The sequence below is a fragment of the Prionailurus bengalensis genome, chromosome C1 (genome assembly GCF_016509475.1).
Source record: "Prionailurus bengalensis isolate Pbe53 chromosome C1, Fcat_Pben_1.1_paternal_pri, whole genome shotgun sequence".
NCBI lineage: Eukaryota > Metazoa > Chordata > Mammalia > Carnivora > Felidae > Prionailurus > Prionailurus bengalensis.
Window position 1 is genome coordinate 42629451 of NC_057345.1, and position 19558 is coordinate 42649008.

The following is a 19558-nucleotide window of genomic DNA, read 5'->3' on the forward strand; positions in this document are numbered from 1 at the left end:
AAGTCCTGCTGTGATCTGCCCCAGCCTGCCTCTCCAGCTTTCTCTCTTCCCTTGCCATACATATACTCTTTGTGCCTTGTCCAAAACTATTTGTAGAGCCTAAACACATCATTGTGGTTTCATCCTCCAGTGCCTTCACGCACGTGGTTCTCTTTCCTCTCAGTTTAGGAAATTCATATTTGCCTTTCAAAACCCAGGTCAAGTGGGCTGGATGCCTCCTCTGTGCTCTGGTAGACACATGTGAGACACATATGAGTCCTGATCCTATTCTTCTGCTGTTGTCTTTTTCCCTACAAGACTTGAGCACCTTGATGTCAGGGACTGAGTCTTATTTATGTTTGTGTCCTCAGTGTCCAGCATATGGTGTGACACAAAGGAGAGGTATTTGCTGGGCATGTGAACCAGTGGAAAGAATGTAGAGTAAATGAGTTATTGTTAGTCAGGGAATTTGCCACCCATAGAATTCTTTCAGGTTTAAGAAGGGCTTTGCAAAGCCTCATTTAATATTTATTGAAGAACAAATTATTTGTAAATAATATACATGCATATGACCTCCTAGGAAAGAGCTAGGACACTGAAGAGTAGATGACAGGCAAGGGTGCCTAGGGAAGTGGAATTTCATATGCACACGGCCCCCTGCCTCCTGTCCATGGCATATCATGATTTGGAGAACATGGGTAGATGACCGTCTGCAGAAAGGTACCTGGAGACAAGGCCGCAATAGTCCGATTGGGGTGAATGTTCCAAACTAGCTGCTGCTTCTTCCTTTCTCCCACCTCATCCTGACAGAGAGTGGCAGAGGGGTTAAAGACAAGAAAATGTGTACACAAAGTATGAGATCTTGATCAGTTACCAGGCCTGGGAGTCAAGTTAATTCTATGACCTCTCTGTAAACTTCAGTTTCCTCATCTGTAAAATAGGGATAATAATACCTAGCTTGCAGGATTGTCAGGAGGATTTTATAACAATTGTTAATACTTACATAACGCTTATATCCTGCCAAGTCCTGTTCTAAGATATATATATGTATATAATATTATTATATATAATAATCATATAATATATAATAATTAATCCTCTTAACCTTCACCAAAATTCTATCAGGTAAGTACAATAAAATTTTATAAAGAAACAGAGACACAGAAATGTCACATAACTTTTCCAGGATCATGCATCTAGTAATTATGGAGCTAGGAGTGAAACCCAGGCAGATTGGCTTGCTCCAGAACCTATAGTTCTAATAGGTTCTGTACTCTATATTGCCTCTTTAAAAAGATAATTTTGTGAGAGTGAAGGTGTCCGGCTCCTAGTAGTGTATGACAAATACTGACAATAAAAAAATAATCCAGGGTCTGCAGTTGAGATATGGCTCCATTAATATTACTCCTTTTACACGTCTTGTTTTTCAACTAGTACACACTCCTGCAACTGGAAGAAGGTTTTGTGTCTGAATCGTCTGGGCTATTTTAAGATGCCCTAAAGGTAAGCTGACTTTGCCTTCTCCTGAGGAACTGGAACAAGTTCCTAGCACTTCAGCCAGAGGGCATTTGAGGGACATGAGGATCCCATGAAATTAATTCCTCCAGTCATGCCATGTTCTGGGCCCTGAAAACAGAAGTAAATTGAATCCAGTCAATACTCTCAAGCTCACAGCCCAGTTGAGGATACAAGCAAAGAGACGACTCTGATATAGTTTTGCTATAGAGGGAAGCTCATAAGGGATATCTAACTTAGTTATGGAGGGTTTGATCAGGAAAGGCATTCTAGGGGAAGAGATACATAAGTCTAGTATCAAAGACCAAGTGGAAGACATATTTGAAGAAACCAAGAAAGGGTTTCTTGACAGAGAGAATGCTATAAATAAATGCACAGGGGCTTGAAACAGCACTATATATATATATATATATTCCAAGAACTATGTGTAGTTTAATATGGCTAAAACAGAGAGCTCAGGGACACAGAATGGACATGTTGTTGCTGGAGGCATGGACAGAGGCCATGTAGGAAAGCCTCAGTTGTCAAATTAAGGGGGTTGGCCCTTACCCTGGAGGAGATGTAGAGCCATTAAAAACCTCCAAACAGGAATGTAATGTGGTTTAGAAAAATAATTTGGTAGCAAAAGAGGGTTGAATTAGAGATTTAAGACTAGAGATAGGGGTGCCTGGGTGGCTCAATCAATTGAGCATCTGACTCTTAATTTTGGCTCAGGTCATGATCCTAGGGTTGTGGGATCAAGCCCTGCGTCGCTTAAGACGCTCTCTCTCTCTCTCTCTCCCTCTGCTCCTCTTTCCCACTCACACTCTCTCTCTAAAAACAAGCACCAAAGCGTGCACGTGTGCACACACACACACACACACATACATATTTTTATATATTAAAAAAAGACTGGAAACAAGTTTTAAGTTCATGAAAAGATGCTCAACCTCATTAGTCATTAGGGAAATGCAAATTCAAATCATAACAAGATACTATTTCACACCTACTAGGATGCCTGTAATAAAAAATATGGGGGCACCTGGGTGGCACAGTCAGTTAAGCATCCAACTCTTGATCTAGGCTCAGGTCATGATCTCATAGTTCGTGAGTTCAAGCCCCACATTGGGCTCTGCACTGATGTTGCAGAGCCTGCTTGGGATTCTGTCTCTCCTTCTCTCTCTGACTCTCCCCCCTTGTGCTGTCTCTCTCTCTCAAACTAAATAAATAAACTTAAAAAAAATTTAAAGCTGGACAATAACAAATGTTGGCGAGAATATGGAGGAATTGGAACTTTCATATATTCCTAGTAGGAATGTAAAATGGTGCAGCTTCTTTGGAAAACAGTTTGGCAGTTCATCAAAATTAACCCAGCAATTCTACTCCTAGGCATATACCCAAAAGAAATGAAGACATGCATTTACATAAAACCTTTTGCATGCATGTTCATAACAGTATCATTCATAATAGCCAAAAAATGAAAATAACCCAAGTGTACATCAACTAATGAATGGATAAACAAATTATGGTACTTCCATACCATGGAATATTATTCAACTATGAAAAGGAATGAGGTCCTGATACATGTTACAACATAGGTGAGCCTTGAAAACATAATGTTAGGTGGAAAAAGCCAGAGAGAGAAGGATACATATTGTAAGAAGATACCATTTATATGAAATGTCTAGAATAGCCAAATTCATAGAGACAGAACAGAGATTAGTGATTTTCAGGGCCTGGGGGTAGGAAGGAATGACTGTTGTTGGGTACAGGTCTCTGAAACTACTGGTGATGATTGCATAATTATGTGAATTCACTAAAACAACAACAACAACAACAACAACACTGAATTGTACACTTCATCTATTGTTTGTTTTTAAGTTTATTTTTTTTAGTAATATCTACACCTAGTGTGGGGCTCAAACCCAGTACCCAAGATCGAAGTCACATGCTCTTCTCAACTGAGCCAGTCAGGTGCCCCTGAATTGTACACTTTAAAAGGGTGAATTTTATGGCATGTGAATTGTATATCTAAATAAAACATGGGTGGAAGAGTGGCCAGTGAGGCGACTGAAATGATTTAAGCAGCAACCTTCAAACAGAGAACCCACACCCCTGGAAGTTCATGAAGACTTTCCAGTGGGGTACAAAGCATGAAAAATTTCTACATTCCCAACTTTTATGTATACACTCTCCCCTAAAATTAATCTGCCTGATAATGTGCCTTTTATTTCTTCTCTTTCACAACAATGTTTCTTTCACCTTTAAAGGAAAGATATACTTCTCACCTATGCTGAATATTACTGTAAGAGTATTGCCCTGGGGATAAAAATGTCTGGACCACCAATTTATGATGCCCTAAGAGGTAAACCTGATGGGATTTGGATAATTTCTTGACTGTAAGGGGTAGGGGAGAGGAAGGTGTCAAAGATGACTCCTAGGTCACCCTTAAAACTCATTGATTTGATTATTCCAGGCTTCTGAGGGAGAGTCCCAGAAGAGCAAAGCAAGAATGTTTGGAAAGCAATTATTAAACTGCTAATAAAAATATAGATGTCAAATTTAAAATGTGTGAGGAGAACCATAGTTTATCAAAGTTCTTTTGGAAGATGCCAAAGGATAAAGTTGACAACTGATTTTGCCTTAGAATCATCTAAGGTGCTTAAAATGAAAAACTCTAGGTTTCGTGGGACATCCAGACAATGGAATATTATTTAGCACTAAAAATAAATGAGCATGAAAAGTCATGGAGAAATCTTAAATGCTTATAACTTCTACCAAGTGAAAGAAGCCAACCTGAAAAAGCCACATACTATATAATTCCAGCTGTATGACATTCTGGAAAAGGCAAAACTATGGGGACAGTAAAAAGATCAGGTTTGTCAGGGGTTTCAGGGGAAGGAGTGATGAATAGGCAGAGCACAAGATTTTCAGAGCAGTGAAACTATTCTGTATGATAATATAATGGTGCATATAAGTCATTATACGTTTGTCCAAACCCATAGAATGAATAACATCAAGAATGGACTCTAACATAAACTATGGACTTCAGGTGATTATGATGTGTCAATGTAGGTTCATCAGTTGTGACAAATGTACCACTCTGGTACATCTGGTGTGGGATTTTGATAATGGGGGAGACTAGCATGTGTGGAGGTAGGCAGTATTTTAGAAATCTCTGTACTTGGGGAACCTGGGTGGCTTAGTCGGCTAAGCACCTGACTTCAGCTCAGGTCATGATCTCGCGGTCCGTGAGTTCGAGCCCCGCGTCCGGCTCTGTGCTGACCGCTCAGAGCCTGCAGCCTGTTTCAGATTCTGTGTCTCCCTCTCTCTCTGCCCCTCCCCTGTTCATGCTCTGTCTCTCTCTGTCTCAAAAATAAATAAATGTTAAAAAAATTTTAAACAGAAATCTCTGTACTTTCCTCTCAGTTTTGCTATAAATGTAAAACTCCCCTTAAAACAAACAAACAAACAAACAAACACACAAACAAACACACACTGTTTCTGGAGTCCCAGCCCAGTCCCATTAAATTAGATTATCTGGATACTGGAGCAAGGCCTTATAGTTCTGAAAGCTTCCTATGTGATTCTAATGTGAAGTCAGGATTGAGAACCACTGGCCTAGAGAAGGAATATTGCGACTAAAACATAGGCACCAGTGCTAGGGATGTGAAGGAGGAAGGAAGAACAGATTTGAGGGAATTACCCATAGGATTCCTGGTCTGAAAGGGCTTTGCAAGACTCAGTATTTATTGAAGAATAAATGAATAACTTATGACCTCCAAGAGGTAAAATTGGCGAGATTTGGTTGACCTTTTGGCTGTAGGGGGTGAAAGAGAGGAAGGTGTCAAGGATGACTGCTGGGGTGCCTGGGTGGCTCGTTTGGTTAAGTGTCCAACCTTGGCTCAGGTGATGATCTCACAGTTGGTGGGTTCCCAACTCTGTGGTGGGCTCTGTGCTGACAGCCTGGAGCCTGGAGCCTGCTTCTGATTCTGTGTCTCCCTCTCTCTCTGCCCTTCCCCCTCTCACATTCTGTTACTCTCTCAAAAATAAACTTAAAAATTTTTCTAAAAATTAAAAAAAAAGGATGACTCCTGGGTCACCCTTAAAAACTCATCTGTGGGCATCTGCCTCTGAGATAGGGAGCACAAGAAGGGGAACAAATTTGGGGGAAAGATAGGGAGTTAATTTTTGGACCATTGCTATGAGACGCCAGTGGGATATCCAGGTGAAGTCTGCATTTGGCGTTGGATGTGGAAGTCTGAAGCTTGGGAGAAAGATTCAGGAGAAGGTTTTTGGGCTCATCAGAATATAGGGCTGACCTCTCCGTGTCTACATGAAGTCCTCAAGGAATTTGTTACCATTCAAAGCACAAACTGTACAAAGATAAAGGGATTGTAATGTGTGTGTAGGATGTTTTCAGACTTCAGATATGAAGGACTGTTGAGTCTGTCAAGGTCCAGGATGCAGCCGAGGGAATGGGTGACTGCAGTGAAAGGGAGAGTCATTAGAATTGAGGATGTCAGGGAGCAAGAGGCTAGAGAGCTGAATGGTCATTGAGCTGAATATTGAAGTGACTCAACTTGTAGGATTGCAATAGCCCAGTAGCTCTCAAACTTTAGTGTGGATCAGAATCCATTAGAAAGCTTTTTAAAACATATTTCTGGGCCCTACACCCAGAGTTTCTGATTTAGTTGTCTTGGTGGCCTGAGAATTTGCATTTCTAACAAGCGGTCTGGTAACTACCCTTTGACAATTACTGCAATAGAGTGAAGACTGGGTCAGATGCCAAGCTCTTCTATGAATGTGTTTAGTTGATAAGAGCAATGAAGGAGAGATACCAACTTGAAACAATTGATTTAAGTGTGGCCTTGACACTTGGATGCTTCACCTGATGGTCATTTCTATGTCAACCTTGGGCACATACTTCTCCCTACCCTCGACAGCAGAAGTTTGGGAAGCTCTTCTCTCCCCTCCTTAAGCTTTGCATCCTAGGGCTCTGATTCCTTGTTCTATGGAATATGTTTCACCTTGATGTTTGAATTAGAAACAGCTAAAGACACCTTAATTCCAAAACCAACAACTTCAGGGGAGTAAAAGAAGCCTGAACTGCCTAACTGCTTTCTACTCCCAGAGGTTTCACTATGTGTTGGGGAATAAAGAAAGGAAAAGGAAAACACTAGAGAGGTTATTTATAAATTAAGTGAATAATAGCAGGCAAGGCATATTTTTCAAAGTACCAGTAACACCTTTGTTTGCAAGCATAATTTGTTCCAGAAACATGCCTGTAATCCAAGACACTTGTATATCAAAGTGAATTTCAAGAACTTTTGGTTCAGTTGTCATCATGTGACATTTGGCGTCACAGACTACTCATATTGTAAGACATTGCTCGTTTATCAAGTTAAAATGTATTAGAAATGTTTGCTCATCTTGTGGAACACTCGCAGAACAAGTTACTCGCAATCCAAGGTTTTACATAATGCTCTTTCTCACAGTAAGTGTGTTTCGTGCCTTTATGCAACTCTCTGAAACGTATGTTACAAGCTTTAGGAGTTACCCCTATCTATTTACATTAAAAGTTGGGAAAATACAGAAAAGACTTGCAACTTACATTAAAAGACAGAACATGGTAAAAATGTACTCTTACTGGAGACCTCTGCCTTAGCCTGATTAGTTACATAACAAGGCTTGTTTTCTATCACTAATAGGTCTGAAGAGTTTGTTTCCTTTCCGTACAAAACCCTCTGTTGGTTGTTTCTTTTTAATTAAGACAGAACAAGAAGATATTTAATTGATTTTTAACCCACATTTCTCTTCTCTGGAGACATAATTTCTAATTTCACAATCCGGAGTTCTCATCAGCTTCCCCATGAGGTCTCAGAGCCATCACGTGAAGAGGATTTCTCATGCACTTTCTGATTTCTCAGAGCTCCTGTGGCTTATGTTAAATATCAGCTACTCTGTCCACCTTGGAGGCGTGGGCACCTAGAGAAATCAAGATTCGAGCTGAATAAGTATAGAGTCAGAATGTTACAACTGGAAGAGACCTTGGAGGTCACCCCACCTGACCATACAACCCCTCAGGACATTTTACAATCCTGATCAAACGGCTCCAGAGAGAGAGAAGAAAGATTTGCCTAAGGCCTCAGCATCTCAGGGATCTAAGTGATCTTAAAGGCATTACATCTCACCTCCCTAGTGTCACAGCTAGGGCCTTGAATTCCATCCTTTGACTACTGGCATAGTGCTCTTCAGTCTCATCCTGAGACAGCACACTTAGCAGCAGGCAAGAAGGTGTAAAATCCTTCTGTTTTTCTGCTCAAATCATCCTCATTTGCCTTTGGGAATCTGAAAGAAGACAGTGGAAAGGAAGGATAGAGTAAGAGTGGCTCTCCCAGTGTCTTCCTGGACTAGCATCATCAGCATCTCCTAGGAATATGCTAGTCATATAAAATCTTGAACCCCAACCCAGACCCCCTCTGGGAGAGGGACCTAGCAATCTGCTTTAACCAGTGCTCCAGATGATTCTAATAGACCCTAAAGTTTAAGATACCTTATAGTAACTAATTCCTCATTAGACAGACCTTCTGTTCACATGGTCTTTCCTATCCTACAGAGAAATTCCAATCCTCTCCAAAGCTGTGAGGTAGTGGAATGAGCTCTGGGCTCAGATTTAGCTCTTTCATGGCTGACTTGGGAGGTTTCCTGTCTCTGAGCCTGTGTTTTCCCATCTATCATATAGATAACAGCCCCTTCTATCAGCTCCAGGGGATTGTTACAAGGATTACATGTGAGGGTAGCAGGGTGCCTGGTGGCTGGCTCAGTTGTTTAAGCATCTAACTTTGGCTCAGGTCATGATCTTGTGGTTTGTGAGTTCGAGCCCCATATGGGGCTCTTTGGTGTCAGCATGGAGCCCGCTTCAGATCTGCCCCCCCCCCGTCTCTCTGCCCCTCCCCAACTTGTGCACATGCTCTCTCTTTCTCTCTCTCTCTCTCTCTCTCAAAAAAAATGAGGGTTGCTGATAAACTGCTTTTTAAAAAACTGCTGTGACTTAGCGAGGGATTATGAGAGTTAGTATATGGATTGCTACTTTCAGCCCTGAAAAATCCCTTTGGTACTGCTTAGCTCTACACAGAGAGTAGCTGGCCACCAACCAGGGTGGACTTTCCTAACAGGTAATGCTTATTGGGAACTTCTGCCCTGAGTCTTAGGTTCTGAGTGGTTGGAATGCAGCTCGGCACCTCACGCTCAGGAGAAGCCAATTTAAATGTCATCATCCTCAATCAGTTGGTTTCCCCTTTGCCAGATTGTTAAAGAGAAGCTTATTTATTTTTAACTGGGAGCCTTTTTCATTATCCAACGTAATACAAAAGACAGAAGACCTTTAGAATGGTCCCCTCCCTTAGAGATTCAGGGCACTGAATATTAAAAATAACAGGAAATCCTGCCCTGAAATCAGTGAGTTGAACTGAAATTCCTAATCCTTTGTTTTCCCCTTTTCCCCTTCAGTTTTCTTGAATCACTTTTAGAATTAGAAGGAACCTGGGACGTCTGGGTGGCTCAGTTGGCTAAGCGTCCGACTTCAGCTCAGGGCATGATCTTGCAGTCGGTGGGTTTGAGCCCTGCGTCGGGACCTGTGCCGACAGCCTGGAGCCTGCTTTGGATTCTATGTCTCCCTCTTCCTGCCCCTCTCCCACTCACGCCCTGCCTCTCTCACTCTCAAAAATGAACAAATGTTAAAAAAAAAAAAAGAATTGGAAGGAATCTGAGCAATCCAGTCCATTTCTAAACAAATCATAGAACTCCTGTCTATCCACCTCCAATGTTCTGTCAATCAGCTACTTTTTGCACATCTTTGGTGATCAGGAGTTTACTACCTCCCAAGTAGCCCATTCCATGTGGGATAGTTCTTGCTTTTCGAATGTTCTTCCTATTGTTGAACTGAAATCTTTCCTGTAGTTTGTCATCCCATTTACCTCTAGTTCTAACTTCTCTCTTTAAAAAAAAAATGGTTAATGTTTATTTATTTTTGAGAGAGAGAGAGAGAGAGAGAGAGAGCATGAGTGGCAGAGGGGCAGAGAGAGCAAAGGAGAAACAGAATCTGAAACAGGCTCCAGGCTCTGAGCTGTCAGTACAGAGCCTGACGTGCGGCTCGAACTTGGGAATGGCGAGACTGAGATTGTGACCTGAGCCAAAGTTGGATGCTTAATCGACTGAGCCACCCAGGTGCTCCTGTAGCTCTAACTTCTAAAGAAAAATGGAACAAATTGATATTCTCTTTACAATAATGACAGCTATCATTCAAGAATATGAAGGAATTCCACATTCTGTAAACAATTGACTTTCTGGATAAAAAAATTTTCACAAGCCCTGAACACCTTAGATTCAGACTTAATCAAGTCTGAATCTATAGTTAGTCTATAGTCTATAATCTATAGTCTATATAGATATAGTTATAGTCTATATTTATAGTCTATAAACTATAGTCTATAATCATAGTTAGATTGAGACCACAGGCCACAAGCTCAAAGTAAAAATTTTGTAAGGGTACAAGTGTTTCTGAGAGGACAAAACACTGATTTAACCATTAACTTCTGTTCACATAGGTAAGAAGAAAGAATAGTGTACAATTATGTACCATTTTTCTTTGAATTTAAGCTAAAGCTACACTTAATCTTGCCTCATAAAGTTGAGTTTCTATGTTTATCAAAAGGAGCAGGGTTTCCCAATAATATCAAAGGTTATTTTAATCACTTCAAAGAATCTCGATTTGTAACCTTGGGATTATGAATTGTCATAGGAAACTACATTTGTCAGAATGTTTGTTTCAGAAAATGATATTTGTTCATTTAAAGTTATAAACTGTTTGCCAAAAGAGGTTGATAAACCAAACAATGATATTCACCACTTACAATGAGTAATGACTGATCTAATTCTTTTTTTAAAATTTTTTCCAATGTTTGTTTATTTTTGAGAGACAGAAACAGAGCACAAGCAGGAGAGGGGCAGAGAGAGAGGAGACACAGAATCTGAAGCAGGCTCTAGGCTCTGAGCTGTGAGCACAGAGCCCAACATGGGGCTCGAACCCACCAACCACGATATCATGATCTGAGCTGAAGTTGGATCCTTAACTGACTCAGCCACCCAGGTCCCCCACTACTGATCTAGTTCTAATTTACTCAACAAGAATAAAAGACTGTCAGAATCTCTTAAAATTAGCGACATCAATAAAGTCATTCTTCATCGTAAAAAATTATTTTACTTGTAAAATAAATAAGTGCCTCCCAGTGATTATCTTTTGAATATATTTTTAAAAATTATCTTTAAAATCTTACTTACTTTTAGAATAGATAATACATCCTCATGACTAAAAAATCAAAAGGCACAGGGGTGCCTGGGTAGCTCAGTCGGTTAAGCATACGACTCTTGATTTCAGCTCAGTTCATGATCTCATGGTTTGTGAGATCGAGCCTCAAATCAGGCTCTGTGCTGACAGTGTGGGGCCTGCTTGGGATTCTCTCTCTCTCCTACTCTCTGTCTCTCTCTGCCCCTCTCCCCCTCACGCATGCTCTTTCTCTTTCTCTCAAAATAAATAAACATTTTTTTTTAATCAAAAGGTACAAAAGACTATATTATGAAAAGTCTCCCTCCTGCTATCCAGTTGTCCTTCCTAGCAGCAATCAATTGATGATATTAGTCTCTTTTAAATTCTTCCAGGGATAATTTTTGCATATGTAAACAGTGTATATATATATTACTACCATCACTTCTTACGGGAATGTTTGTATGCAATACACATTGTTTAGGACTTTGCTTTTTCACTTAAGAATAGATCTTTTTTGAAATTTTTTTCATGTTTATTTATTTATTTTGAGAGAGAGAGAGAGAGCATGAGAAGGGGAGGGGCAGAGACAGAGGGAGAGAGATAGAATCCTAAGCAGGCTCTGCACTTTCAGTGCAGAGCCCAACAAGGGCTTGATCTCACAAACTGTGAGATCATGACCTGACCTGTAATCAAGAGCTGGTTGTTCAACTGACTAAACCACCCAGGAGTCCTCCTCTTTTTAAATTAAAAAAAAAAAATGTTTACTCATTTTTGAGAGACAGAGCGTAAGTTGGGGAGGAGCAGAGAGGGGGGAGACACAAAATCTGAAGCAGGCTCCAGCTCTGAGCTGCCAGCACAGAGCCTGATGCAGGATTCAAACTCATGAACCCTGAAATCCTGACCTGAGCTGAAGTTGAATGCTTAACCAACTGAGCCACCCAGGCACCACCACCCCCAACTTTTTTTTTTTTAATTTTGGAGAGAGAGAGAGTGGGGGAGAGGGGCAGAAGGAGAGAGAGAGAGAGAGAGAGAGAGAGAGAATCCCAAACAGACACCCCATGCTCAGCGTGGAGCCAGAGTTGGGCTCGATCCCACAACCCCAGGAACATGACCTAAGCTGAAATCAAGAACTGGACACTCAACCAACTGAGCCATCAGATGCTCCTCATTTAACAATAGATGTTGAAGATCATTCCATACCACTAAAGAACTTGCTTATCCTTTTTTGTGGCAGCAGAATATGTATTGTAGGAATACACTGGTTTTTTTGCCAGTTTATTGATAAGCTGTTTATTAATAAACATTTAGGTTTTTTGTCATCTTTTGTTATTATAAGAAAGCTTGTTAGAAGTGGAATTCCTGAGTAAAAGGGAATGTGCATTTAAAAATTTGATAGGGGTGCCTGGGTGGCTCAGCTGGTTAAGCGTCTGACTCTTGGTTTCAGCTCAGGTCACGATCTCATGGTTTGTGGGTTTGAGCCCTGCATCAGGTTCTGCGCTGGCAGTGTGGAGCCTGCTTGGGATTCTTTTTCTCTCTCTCCTCTCTCTGCGCCTCTCCCACTCGTGCTGTCTCTGTCACTCTCAAAAATAAATAAATAAATAAATAAACAAATAAATAAATAAATTTTTTAAAAATTATTTTAAAAATTTGATAAATATAACCCTCAAGGGGCACCTGGCTGAGCTCAGTCGGTTAAGGGTCAGACTTCGGCTCAGGTCATGATCTCATGGTTTGTGGGTTCGAGCCCCGCGTCGGGCTCCGTGCTGACAGCTCAGAGCCTGGAGCCTCCTTTGGATTCTGTGTCTCCCTCTCTCTCTCTCTCTGCCCCTCTCCCCCACCTCACTTTGTGTCTCTCTCAAAAATAAATAAACATTAAAAAAAAAACAAAACACCTCAAATTGTCTTCCATAGAAATTGTTCCAACTTACACTGCTAGCAACAAAATAGAAGAGTACATGTCAAATTGCCCCTGCCACTCTATAGTGTCTTTCCAGTCTTGAAGATCTTTATCAATCTGATAGATGAAAAATAGCCTTTCAAGCAAATTCCAATTCACATTTCTCTTATTAAAAGTAAGAATGATCATTAAAGAGCCATTTCTATGTTCTTCATATATATACGTATTTATATAAAGTTTTATTTAAGTTTATTTATTTTTGAGAGAGAGAGAGAGAGACAGAGCACAAGTGAGGAAAGGACATAGAGAGAGGGAGACACAGAATTGGAAGCAGCCTCCAGGCTCTGAGCTGTCAGCACAGTGCTCAAACTCATGAGCCATGAGATCATGACCTGAGCCAAGTCAGATGCTTAACTAACCGGCTGAGCCACCCAGGTGTCCCTATATTTCTTTTTCTATTAACTATCAGTTTATGTTTTTTGCACATTTTTTCCCTTTGGATTTTTGTTCTTCATGATTTCCACTGTGTATATAAATATAAAAATTATCAATTTCCTATGATATGAAATGCAAACATGCTTATAGTCATTTGTTATCTCGCTCTTCTTAAGGTAGTTTTTGCCCTACAAACATTTTTTTTAAATTTCTACATAGTTAAATTTATCAATCTTTTATAGCATCCAAGTTTGTTTTGTAATTTTTTAATGTTTATTCAGTTTTGAGAGAGACAGCGCGAGTAGGGGACAGGCGGGGGGCGGGGGTGGACAGAGGGTCTGAAGTGGGCCCTGTGCTGATAGCAGTGAGCCTGATGTGGGGCTCCAACTCACGAATCATGAGATCATGACCTGAGCTGAACTTACTGAGCCACCCAGGCACCCCTATATATTTTTTCCCCCTGTATTTCTTTTTAAGTAGGCTCCACACCCAACATGGAGCCCAACACAGGGCTTGAACTCATGATCCTGAGATCAAGACCTGAGCTGAGATCAAAGGTCAGATGCTTAACCAAAAGGTCAGATGCTTAACCAACTGAGTCATGCAGGCCTCTCTTGTTCTGTATTTCAAAAGCCCTTACTCACTTTGAGATTATAAAAATTTCTCCCATGGTTCATCAAGTACTTTTTAGTTTCTTTTTTTTTTACATTTAAATCTTTGATGTATGAAATTTATCTTGATAAATAGTGTGAGGTGTAGATCCAAGTTAAATTTTTCTAGATGGCTATGCAGTTATTCTAACACCAAAAACAATACTACCTTTTTTTTGGTGACCTAAAAATTAACTTTATCATATAAATTCCAATGCATGTTTGGATACATTTTGGATTTTCTATTCTGTGTCATTGATTACAGATCAACTGTGGCTCCATTCTTTCTTGATGGCAGAACCCTAATTTTTTTTAATGGTGATTTTCCTCCTCTACCACCAGGTCCTCAGGTAAGGTGACTAAGGTAAGTCACTAAGGTGACTCCCAGATCAGACATAGAGACTAACTCATGATTGGCCAAAGCTAATATTGGTAGTCTTATTCTCTTTGTTATCTGTTGGTTTATTCATGGCCAGTAGGACTTTAGGGAAAGTCTATTGGGTGGCTACTACAAATAATAGAAATCAGTTAGACTTACAAGGAGAGGTGTATGGCTGGTAGTTGGACATATAAATCTGAAATTCAGAACAGAGGTCCGGAATGGAGGTGTAATTTGGGGGATTAACTCTGCATAGATCATATTTAAAGTAATGTGATGGGATAAGATCCAAGGAGGGGCACCTGGGTGGCGCAGTCGGTTAGGCGTCTGACTTCAGCCAAGTCACGATCTCGCGGTCCGTGAGTTCGAGCCCCGTCAGGCTCTGGGCTGATGGCTCGGAGCCTGGAGCCTGTTTCCGATTCTGTGTCTCCCTCTCTCTCTGCCCCTCCCCCGTTCATGCTCTGTCTCTCTCTGTCCCAAAAATAAATAAATGTTGAAAAAAAAATTAAAAAAAAAAAAAAGATCCAAGGAGCAAGTATAAATGGAAAGGATAAAAGGTCAAAGTGTTGACTGGGGCAGTGTTTAGAGGTCAGAGAAATATGGAGAAACTAGGAGCACCAGTGATGTAGAAGAAGAACCAGGGGAGTGGAATGCCATGGTAGCCAAGGAGAAAGAAATGTTTAGTGCATGTGGCAGGTCAAGTAACTGTAAGAAGTGACTGTTAATAAATGATGTCACTGGTGGCCTTGATACAAGCATTTCAGTGGAGTGGTAGAGGACAGGGTCCCACAGAAAATGGGAAAAATGAAGTCAAGACATCAAGGAGTACAGTACAGGCCACCTTTATGAGACATTTTGCTGTAAATAAGGGTAGAGAAATGGGGCAGGCTGGAGAATCAGGCTGAGAGCTGCAGGGTCAAGCTGGGTCAAGAGACGTGTTTTTGTTTTTACTTTTGTTTTTTGAGATGGAAGAGATAAATCCATGTGGGTATGTCAATGGAAAAGACAAATAACAATGATATAGAAGAGAGGAAGAATTTCTGGACAGATGTCTTTGAGGAAATGAAAACATGTGGGACTTGGCATTATGCTGCTCAAAGTGTGATCTGTGGATTAGAGATGGACTGTGAACAGCTTGTTACCAGTTTATGGTAGAAACTGAGAGTAAATATTTAGAAACCTTTATTGCAAGTTGATAGAAAAAATTTAGACTGTAGGATCTAATAACGAAAAGTCTGACCTAGCATTGTCAAATTCATAGAGACAGAAAGTAGAATGGTGGTTGTCAGTTGGGTAGAGGAGGAGAGAATAAGGGGTTATTGTTTAATGGGTACAGAATTTCAGTTTTGCAAGATGAAAATAGTTCTGGAGCTGGTGGTCGGTGGTAGCACAACGATGTGAATGTACTTAGTGCCATTGAACTGTGCACTTAATAATGGTGAAGATGGTAAAAAAAAATTATCTGGGCTTACATTTTGTATGCCTGCTTTTAAATTTAATTTGTTCTAGTAATTAGTCTTTTTAAAAAAAATTTTTTTTCGATGTTTTTTATTTATTTTTGGGACAGAGAGAGACAGAGCATGAACGGGGGAGGGGCAGAGAGAGAGGGAGACACAGAATCGGAAACAGGCTCCAGGCTCTGAGCCATCAACCCAGAGCCTGACGCGGGGCTCGAACTCACGGACCGCGAGATCGTGACCTGGCTGAAGTCGGATGCTTAACCGACTGCGCCACCCAGGCGCCCCTCTAGTAATTAGTCTTTATTGCATTTTGCTAAAATTAGGTTTGATTGGGAAAAAAAAAAGTCCTTTATTTTATTTTTTAAATATTTAAAAATCTTTATTTATTTTTGAGAGAGAGAGAAAGAGACAGTGTGAGTGGAGGAGGAACAGAGATAGAGGGAGACACAGAATCCAACGCAGGCTCCAGGCTCCGAGTTGTCTGCACAGAGCCCTACACAGGGCTTGAACTCACTAGCCCTGAGTTCATGACCGGAGGGGAAGTCAGATGATTAACTGACTGAGCCGCCCAGGCGCTGCCCCCCACCCCCCTCCAAAAAAAAAAAAGTCTTCCAGCGTAGGTAGTTTGAGAAGAACTAAGGAGGGTTTGACCTCAGTTAAAAGTCGAACGGTTCACGCCTACTAAGGAAAGGAAGGCAGAATGTAGAAGCAGAGTTACAGGCAGAGCAGTCAGAGGTTGACTAGAAGTCATGGTGGCTAGAAGTCATGGTGACTTGTGGGGAACTTGTAGATATTCTCTTTTTCTTTTCTTTTCTTTCTTTCTTTCTTCTTTTTCTCAGTGAATTGGTAGCAAAATCATCAGTTAAGTGAGGATGAGGGAGGAACGTTTAAAAAGAGATGTGAAATAGTCATCTAGTAGGCTGGGACAGTGTGTGGAATTGGAGAAATGTAGTAGTATAGCTAAACATTAAGGGCCTATTTGAGGATAATGATTATCAAATTTAAAGAGAGCCAAGTCAGTATGATTCTGGATTTTTTTCCACTCTCCCCGGTTTTGCTGCAGGTTCAGGATTAGATTTCATCAGGTGAGTACAAGGAAAGGATTGAAGAAATGAAGGCTAATACCTAGGCTTTTGTTTGTTTGCTTATTTATTGAGAGACAGAAAGAGAGCATGTGTGTGCATGCAAGCGTGAACAGGGGAGGAACACAGAGAGAGAGGGAGAGAGAGAGAGAATCCCAAGCCAACTAGTGCTGTCAGCTCAGAGCCCAATATAGGGCTCAATCTCAGGAATAGTGAGATCATGACCTGAGCCAAAATCAAGAGTAGGAGACTTAACTGACTGAGCCACCCAGCTGCCCTGGAATGATTTTCATGATGGACAACAGAATCTAAACTCAAGAACTTTCAAGGAGGGAAAGTGAGGACAGAAGGGCCATGTAAGGAAGGGTGAAAAGATAATAGGATCAGTGGATTTTGAGTCTTGGAGAACGAGCTGAAGCAGTTTTGGAGTGCGGTATTAGAGGAAGAGAGCTAGAAATGAAGGGATTTGTGATGGGAGAGCCAGATAATTAAAATTGAGATTATAGAGGCGTTACAATGATAGGATATGATAAGATCTAAGGTAAGAGCATGGAAATGAGAGACTGAGGCAAGGGTGATCTCTAGTGGAGAAGAGCCTGAGAGGTGAGGGCATTGCAAGAATTACCTAAGAGGGCACAGATCACCCATAATTATGACAATGGTAGTAAATGACAATGAACCAGAAACGCAGGGTCTATAGGTTACAGAAACGAGTTAGTGCTCTAATTTCCTGTTATGACGTAATATTTAAAACTCTTATTTTTTAAAAGGCTAGGATTTGAGGCTCCTTTAAGGACCTAGCAGGGGGAGAACCCAGAGGTCAGGCGCGCGGTCGGGACTCCTCCGCTGAGTCTGCGCAGTGAGAGCGGAGGCGGGGCCAAGCTCAGGCTCGCCATGGGGGTGGGCCATGCGGGGGCGGAGTCTATGCTCCGGATCGGGCTGCGGCTGCGGCTGCGGCTGCTGCACTTCCAGCTTCTGAGGGAAGGAGGCCGAGGCCTGGGCCAAGCCCGGAGCCGCCGCTCCCCGGAGCCTCCTGGAGCCTCCGCGCCGGCTCAGCCTGGGGGCGGGCTCAGGCCCAGCCCGCCGCCGAACCCAGGACAGAGGCTGCACGCCCGAGGACCAGGCCGGCGCAGCCATGGTGAGGGAGAGAGGCCTGCCTAAGCTGCAGCCGCAAGCCACCCTAGCCCCCGCGGCCTGCCCCTCCCTAGCTCTGATGTCCCCTCTGCCCCCTGCCTTTACTTCGCTCCCTTGTTACTACCCCTCGGCGCCTCGCTTCTCCTTCCCCCTGTTCCCCGGCCACCTGCTGGGGTGACATACCCCCCATCACCCCAGCGCTCTCCTTCCCGGTGACACCCTTTTTTATCACCTCCAGTGACAGCTTTCTCTGTCCCCTTTGCCGCCCCCTCCTCGTCCTTTAACCCGACCTTCCTTTTCTCTTACCATTTTACCTTTTTCTCTGTTTTGGGATCTCTACTCCTCTCTTTTTCCTCCCTATTTTCGCTCCTGCTCTTGGCTCTTGCTTCTTACTCCCTTTCATCATTTTATCTCTACTGCCCCCTCCTCTTCGTATCCTTTCTCCCCTTCGTCCTCTACCAGCCACATTTCCTCTCCCCCTTAATCGGATGTCCTCTCTCCCCCGCTCTCACAGCTGTCCCCATTTCCTTCTAAGGCTTCAGGGGTCTATGCAGAAACAATTCGAGGGCGATTGCTTCCCAGGAACAGTGGGGCTGGTAGATTCATAGGCTTTCTTCTTCCTTTTCTTTTTTGTAAAGGGAAAGGAGGAGATGGGAAGTATTGGGGAGAGCCTGGACGCCTTATTGCCTAATGTTATTGCAAAACCTGGGTGATAGTGTGTTTTGGAGTGAAGCATGGGGTGAGGGCTGGCATCTGTACTATGACCTTTTGAGATATCCAGCCTTTTGACAAATAATTAAACATGTTTTGAAATGTATTTTTATCTTGTGTGTCTTTTAGTGTGGAGGTACAGTTTGGGAAGTTTAAAAATATTTATTTACAGGCTTGACTGTTGCTCGGAGCAAATGGTTTGTGTTTGTTTGGAGGCAGAGACCAGGGCATCAGAAAACTGAAAATCAGGTTGGCAGATTGTGACAATCTCTTTGATGCCTTCTGATACCATCGTTTGTTTTGCTCTTTCTGTCTTTGGTTGGGAGACCCTGATATTTGCACATTTTCTCCTTCCTGTTTCAAAATAAGTTGAAGCTTCAGTTGGTTTTTCATTGAGTTGGGTTACACATGGTTTGCAGTACATTTAATGAACACATTGCCCTATCATATATAGCAATCTAAATTTTGGTCCCTGGGAGGAAGAAGACATTCCTGATAGTCATGTTCTCCTAGGAGGTTAGTCAGTTTTTGTTTTTCCTCCATTCGTTTTAGGAAAGTGGTTTATTATAAAATCATTTAATCTGGGAACTTCCCCTAACTGACTACATTTTTAGGGTATTCTTTGTCTACCTCTACAACAACCCTTCACATATAAAACCCATCACACTCTCTTTGTGTATTAACCTGTTTCTCCCCCTGAAATGTGGGTTTTTCTAGGCAGCAATGTGCCTTACTTACTCCTGTTGTTCCCAGCCCTCAGGCCACATACATGGTTGAATGATTCACTTTGTGGCCTCGTTTTCCTATCTGACAAGTATGATTTTAAACTGAAATTTGAGGCAACTAGGGGACTACATAGAAAGAGTGAGTTTGAGAATTTTATTTTTGGTTCAAAAAATAAATTTAGTAAGATGGGATGATCACTTTAGAATAACACACCAAAGAGCTGTCCTGCCTAACACACCAAATTTCTAGGTTTTTCGAAGTGTTGGCCCTCCCACTGAAAATG

The 19558-nt window shown here is 41.8% G+C and overlaps 1 protein-coding gene across 1 annotated transcript in view; it reads left to right on the forward strand.

The window, feature by feature from the left end:
• Window positions 1-17589: 17589 nt before the first annotated feature.
• The window catches only part of ZYG11B (zyg-11 family member B, cell cycle regulator), a 93019-nt gene continuing 91050 nt past the window's right edge, over window positions 17590-19558 (forward strand). The window contains exon 1 of the mRNA XM_043574988.1: window positions 17590-17842. Within this exon, the coding sequence (XP_043430923.1) occupies window positions 17840-17842 (3 nt within the window). The 5' untranslated portion in view covers window positions 17590-17839. The remainder of the gene's footprint in view (window positions 17843-19558) is intronic.